The 7,088-nt window shown below is 42.4% G+C and overlaps 1 protein-coding gene across 1 annotated transcript in view; it reads right to left on the bottom strand.

Annotated features, from left to right (window-relative positions):
* Positions 1 to 4,296, bottom strand: part of NT5DC2 (5'-nucleotidase domain containing 2) — a gene marked incomplete at its 5' end in the record, with an annotated part of 20,643 nt that extends 16,347 nt beyond the window's left edge. The window contains 3 exons of the mRNA XM_010174123.2: positions 1,307 to 1,362; positions 3,252 to 3,326; positions 4,112 to 4,296. Coding sequence (XP_010172425.2) covers positions 1,307 to 1,362; positions 3,252 to 3,326; positions 4,112 to 4,296 — 316 coding nt within the window. The remainder of the gene's footprint in view (positions 1 to 1,306; positions 1,363 to 3,251; positions 3,327 to 4,111) is intronic.
* Between the last annotated feature and the right edge of the window lie 2,792 nt (positions 4,297 to 7,088).

The raw sequence follows: 7,088 nt of genomic DNA, 5'->3' as shown, positions 1-7,088 counted from the left end.
AAGTTTTCTTTCTTATTCAGCTTTCCTAAACAAAACAATTTCTTTGCTAAGACCACTCAACAGAGATTGCTGTTTTTCCCCAAAACACCATAATCACACGTATGGCTACGAGCTGTACCATTCCTGAACATCAGGTTATTTAACTGCTGTGGGTTTTGCCTCTTGCACAACTTTTGATGACTGTTTACTCAAGCAGTCAGCAACTTTCCCTTTCTCCTTTCCTATGCAATCATGGTACAGACCTGAGAAGTTAAAAGTTGCCTCAGTTGTGCTTAAAAGCAAAGGACAGTTTAGGAAAAGGACACTTCACAGATAGTTACAAACGGATCACAGGGAGAAAAAAAATAGTTTAAATGTTTTAGCTAAAAATCTCTTTATGAAGCTGAAGTGAAATATGGGGCAGTACCAACCCCACCTTCCCACTCCCCCAAAAGCTGGCACTCAAAGAAGCCAATTCTTTCAGATTATGAAACTCCCTTCTTAATATTCTTAGAGTGTTTACTGTAACTGAAGCTTGACAGCAAAAGGGCAGAGTTCAAGAAAAAATAACATTGGCTTCCATGCTCAGGAAACACAACACAGATTTACAGGAGCTTTGCTACTGTAAATGAATTACTATTAATTACTACTTCTTGCACACCAACCCTACTCCACTTCGGGGCAAGGATTTCTCTCAGTCTCCAGTCTCACAACTTTTTGGATAAAAGTGTGCTCTGCACTGTTTCAGCCACAAGGCACACCCAGCTCTCCTTGGAGAACAACAAAAAAGAAGGAAAAACAGGACAACCTAGGCCTTGAACTGAGCCCAGATTCTGATGCATCATTACTTTATTGACATGCCTGCACTGCTTTTACATTTTATTTGCACATCCACACCACTCTCCTCTTAGCTTTGGGACCACTGCTGGGACACACTCCTGCCTAAAGAAGACAGGCCTGTATGTGGACCACATACAGAGGAGTCCTTTCCTAGCTGTGCTGTTTGCTCACAGACATTAACCCAGGCATCCTGTAGCTGCAACTCAGACATCACACAGAGTACGTGACCAGATGTGTTATTAACCATTACAAAAAGCTCCAGGTCTTCCCACCCACACTTGGCTTGAAACGCTTGAGAAAAATAACTCCCTGCAATCATGGGCCAGGCAAGTGTTTGAAGCAAGTGCAAACAGGATAAGTCAGATGAGACTGTGCTCTGCTCTGCTCAAAAAAAACCCCAAAACCATATGCCATGAACACACACTTAGATTTAGTAATCCACCTTTGCAGCTATGGGCATTTAGAAAATGATTTCAGACTGACAGACCTGTATGCTGTCCCCAGCTGGACATAATGGAAAGCATCAATCTTCATCAGAAGACTCTGTGATAAGGGATAGATATTTACTGTTAGAGTTGATTAGATTTACACTGAAACCTTATTTAAGTTTCAAGTTCCACACAAATGACATTTAGAAAATAAAATGCAATATACACATTCCATATCTAAGTACTTTAAGCTGCACTCTCCAGCCACTTGTCACACACTTACTCATACTGTGACTTTTTATTGGCCTCTCTGGCAAAAGACTGTCTTTCTACGAGCTGAAATACCGCTGTCTGGTACACTCCAAAGTTTGTGGACAGGGATGCAGTTGAAAAATGGAGAGAACAATGTTTCTGTGACTCAAGACAGTCTCTTCTTATCTCCCTTACAAAAGCACACACATTCCAAAGGAGCTTTGTGCGCACAAGGGATCTATTTCTCGTCACATTTATCTTAAGCAGAACTAAGTGGGTAAGTTTTGGCTTAGCAGCTGGGCCCAGTCATTTTGTTTACACAAGAGCTCTCCCCTCCACCACTTCTCCCTCTCCCCAACAGACATTTAAGCAAAGGTGTTCAGGAGCAAACCAGGCTGGTAACATTTAGAGCTTTCTTTTCCTTTTTTTGTGTGAGACTCCCCTATTCATGAGCCCTCTTTTCTCCATCCATCATTCTGAAGCTGTAACACAAGTTCTCAGGCACACTAAACCCACATCGCTCTAAGTCAAATAAGGACACAGCATCAAACTATTTGTGCTGTTTCCACAGTGCAAGGTAATTGATTCCACAGAGCATTCACAACCTTCAGGCACCTTCTTTTATCATGATACCATATCAGTGCAGCTTGTTACACCATGGACAAACCTCCCACAACTTTGTGAGGAGTGCACACAAATATGCTGAAAGATTTACAGGCACTATCCAATTTTTCATGTGCTTTGCAAACTGATCCTGAGAAAAAAAGTTCTCACCTTCTACTTGCTAGAAGGGTGCTTTGCTTGGCTAGGCTAGTCACATCTCTGTTCCTCTGCTATAACAGCCAGAGATTTATAAATAGAGAAAGAAACTTCATTTTCTCACAGATCTACTCCTTACTTTGTCATGTCTGAGGCATGAGCAGTCTGCTGCCATGCTGTCACCTTAGTTAGGACAAAAGACACAGGAAAACTCCATATAGTTTTTTTTCTTCATTCTCTTTTTTTTTCCTCTGCTGGAGAATAGCACACACACTCCAGTCTGTACTGCCTGCTTCCCTGAATTTGATCCAAGCTCAACATAAAAAAAGCTACTTCGGTGAAGCAACTTTCTCTGCTGTGCTCCCACCTGACCGCCCAGTTGCAGCAGCCAACATTACATCACTGCGCATCAGGCTTTCAGGGAATCGGTCCAAAGGACTGGAAAGGGTTAAAGCTAATGCTTGCACTTTGCTTGCCCATTCTTCTAAGAAGCCTGCATCTCAAGTAGCCTGGATCTTTTTCCAGGCAGTCCTATTCCAGTTGGGGGGTGGGAAAGGTTTCCTAAAGCATTCTCCTGACAAGTCATTTCTATTATTAGAGTAAGACATAATGCCTCTACTCCTGGCAAGTACTTGTAGATGCAAGATTGAGGTTTGTTGCTTAAATTTCCTGAAAAACAGAAATGATCACACAAACAAGCAGAATTCTCTATTAATTAGCTTGTGGAATTAACTGACTTTTAAACTGGTAAGGCTGTTATACCAGAGGTCTTTACTAGAATGTCCCATTCTGCTAGAGGCTATGCAAACACAAAAGACATCTTTCCCTTGGAAGGTTTATAAGCAAGAACCCATGCAATGAAAAGCACTGCCACCCTGACTGTGTATTTCACTGGTGGTCAATGTTATTGTAAACAATGTCAGAAAGTATTTCCACTAAAAACTTAATGCAATGGAAGACAAAGCCCAGGAGACTGAACTTTGTACCACTTACCTTTTGTACATCATAGTGAAGTCCACGTATGGCAAACCCTGGAATGTAGTCATACTTCCCAAGCCCTTCTGGATACTGAGAAGACAGACAGTGACATCACTAGAGGCACAAGCATTGGGTTATCAACAAAATTATTTCACCTATTGAGCTGGTTTAGTCCTGCTAGCTCTCTCAGCCCGGCATAAGGAACAGGTGCACTTCATTTTAGTCCTTCAACAAAGAAGTGGGTGAATGGAGAAAGACATAAAGGATCAGGATCCTCAAAACTAGTTTCTCTTATGTAAGGGACACTACTGAAAACATAACAGATTCATTCAGGCAGCAAGGACACTTCTAGTAAGCTCCACTCAATGCATCTATTTGGCAAAGCAACAGCATTGCAGAGCCCTTCAAAAAAGAAAGACATGATGAGAAGGAAATGCACAGACGAGTCCCCTGTTGCAAACAGGGTGCCCATTACTGGACATGCTACACAGCATCACCCACACTGACTTGCACATGTCAAGTCCTGTACAGCTTCAGTGCTGTCCCACAGTTCATGTTTATCCACCACGTGTACCAGGAACCAGCAATTCTGTAGGCATTATTTCCATAGTTGGGTAAAATAGAACAGACATTTCTAGACTAAGGCTCCTGCTCTGTATTCATAAAACCTCAGGAATGTAGAGCATGGTAAATTATCTCAAAGGAAATTAATTCCACATACAGACAAAACTTTCTGCAACTGACGATTGTGAAACATGAAATTTATCTCAATAAAACAAGTAATTGACGCATGCAGGCAATGTGGCAAGTATGTCTGGGGTGCTGCAAAGACAGCAGTGAGCTTAATTGAGTGGAAATTCTTAGCACATCCTTACCTTGAATTGTTCTATTAGGATGTCTCTGGCAGTGTTGAAAATCATGGAGTGTAGTAAATTAGAATACTGTGCTAATGTGTAATCGTAATCAAAGCCATATATCTCAACATCCCCCAGGCTGATCTCGTTGTTAGCGTAGATAGCGGCCGGGTTGAGGAGATTGCAGACTCCTGGTGGAAGGAGATCTAAGAGAAGGGAAAGGGGAGAGGTTAGAGAAACTGAGAAGATCACTGAAATTTCAAATCTGTGTTCTGGACCTGATAGCAGCTGGCAGTACCGCACAGCAGCAGCAAAGGAGCACGGTGCTGCTGTCAAAGGCTGCTGCTGTTTCAACCCACTCAAATAATCCTCCCCGTGAAAAAACACACTGTGAAGCCTCTGGCTGCGTCTGGTGATGACTACCTTCACACACAGTAAGAATGAACTTTTGTGTTGGGAAGCCACAAAACAATGTCCTCGGGTCTCTGGCCTCCATGAAGCAATGCAGACCAGAGATTTTGAAGTATCAAATTTCTAGCTCACAGCAGCTGCGTTTTCAGCAGGCTCACCAGCATGGAAGGGAGCTGTAATATATCATTAGGAAAACATGTGCCCTCCCTTAAAACGCGAGCAAGACAAACAGGCTAAGTCTTCTCTTTGAGAAATCTAGATTTCTTTACATTAGAAATTTTGAGGTTTGCCTTTTGGCATTTTATGTTTCTCATAGAAGCAGCCAGACTTCACAGAGCAATCCTGCAGGTACAATTAGAGCTTTTAAAAAAAAAAATAATTAAAATATTAATTAGCAGGATAAAACAAGGTTTTGTACAAACACCAACAAAACGTAAAAAAACCCCAACACATTGAGCTCTGCTCTTGGAGCACGTAATACAGACAGCAACAAGTTATCTGCTTTCCTCTGATAAACAGCTGTGGAAACAGCTCAGTCCCGGTGTGTGGTTTGTCATTTCAAAACAGGGTTACTGTGCAAGATGTTTGTGAATACCACTTTGCTCCCCAAACCACTGGGAAAATGGGGGTTAAGTGACCTAGCAACTGAACTGTCTATATATCCTTTTTCAGAGCTAGTCTGGAGAGTGGAGAGCTTTAGCTGCACTACAATGGGAGAGACAGGAACAGACCCTCCCCAGGCTTCCCGCACCACCAGAGCTTCCATTGCAAGATGAGAAAGAGCAATAAAAATAGTAGTGCCCTGTAGTAGGTTGCCTAGTCACATCCACACTGGGGGACAGAGAGGGGAAGGAGACATTTCCTCCTCCCTCAAAGACAGATAATATTCTCTTCACATGATAGGAAAAGTGCAGACATTTTCCAGATCCTACACAGCATCAGTGTGTAGGATTTTTTTTTTCCCTTCCTACCTTAACTTTTGGCTTTTAGCAAGAACCCCTGTGCCGGTTCTTTAGTGCTTCCTTGCTATAAAACCAAGTTTCATCTGAATCTAGAACAAAAAAAATATTATTAGAAAGAGATATCAGCCATTCCCAATAAAGACTTTGGAATGATTACAGAATTCAGGTAAAAGTCCGAAGAACATTTGTGAGCACTAATCCAAAGAGGTGACCAAAGAAAGAGAGGATACAGATAAATTATAATATTTATTTTGCAGAGGAGAGACACATTAAAAAACACACCAACCTTCCCTCCTAGCTCACTTTCCTTTGGCCTTCCAATGGAATTCACCAGATCAACTACAGGGGAACTACTGGAAAAGAAAGCAGTATTTTAAGGCAGGAAGGCTGACTTACTGACTCCACAGCAAGAACAAGAGCCCTCTTTCAGTGACTCTGCTGGTGGCAAAGTTCCTGGAAGAGGCTGAAGAGAGTGGACGCAATCAGAGTGCTTTCCACTGGGATTTTAAGAGATGGGAAATGTAAATAGGATTCAGATGATCACAACTTTCATCCTCTCTTCATAAATGCTCTCTGCACCATAAACAAACAGAGCTCCGCTTCCTGTCCTCACCTCCAGATAACTTGTGGGAAGATCATTTTCCAAGCACACACTGGGATTTGCAGGGTGTTATGTTTCTGCCTCACAAGGAAAATAACAGCACCCTAATCACATCACAGTGCAAATATGCAGTTTCTCCTAATGAAAGCACTTTTTTTTAAGACAAATGCACCCCACTTGCTGCTACCGTATCCCCACAGAGAGTTCAAGCTCTTCCAACATTCACCGTTTGCTAACAGATTTACAACAACACATTCTGAAAGTCTGAGAGCAGAGCAAAACACCATTGCCTGAACTCCCATCTCTCACAGAATTCATGAGACACATCTAGATTAAATAACACGTGCCAGCCACAACTCTTGCAAAAATACAATCAGAAAAGCTAAGGGAGCAGTATGTTTTTGTAAAAGGGGAGTCTGAGATCCGCCAAGGGCATGAGGCGAGTCTTATCTGCGATCAGAAGCGTAAGCAGTAACTGTGCCACAGTATGAATTCTGCTGTATATTTAGACCCGCTGGATGAAGTCATACTCCACCCTGCCAGCCTCAAACATACAGATCCTCCTGCCCAGCTCATTTTACCCTACTCAGACTTTTTTTCACTAACTTACACAGCTTTTTCTCTCTTACCTCATAAGGGATGAAGAAAGATGGGCTAGCCAAAACGCTTTATCACCATTGCCTCACACATAACGTGTTCCCTATGTGCTTCCTGGAGCACTGCACATCTACTTGCTGTGTTTCCTATCACACATCATCGTCACCAAACCAAACTCGCAGCAGCTTGCTGACAGCTGCCTCTTCCCATGTCATCATCCTCCATCTTAAATTCACAGTAGTTTCAAAGTCACCGATCTCCTCAAGAGAAGGAAAAAGCTCTGAGTTTCAGTCCAGAGACTCAGGCTGCAGGTTTGGTTCAGTGTAAATGTAAATTTGCAGCATCCTCCTTAATAGAGTGTTTGGTGTCAGTCTCGTCTTTAAGCCCACACATAGTTTGAACCTCTCTGCAAGTTCAAACTACATCA

Source organism: Antrostomus carolinensis, unplaced genomic scaffold (assembly GCF_000700745.2).
Source record: "Antrostomus carolinensis isolate BGI_N321 unplaced genomic scaffold, ASM70074v2 scaffold30158, whole genome shotgun sequence".
Classification (NCBI taxonomy): Eukaryota; Metazoa; Chordata; class Aves; order Caprimulgiformes; family Caprimulgidae; genus Antrostomus; species Antrostomus carolinensis.
The sequence above is the reverse complement of the archived record's forward strand: the minus strand, read 5'-3'. Positions and strand labels throughout refer to the sequence as shown.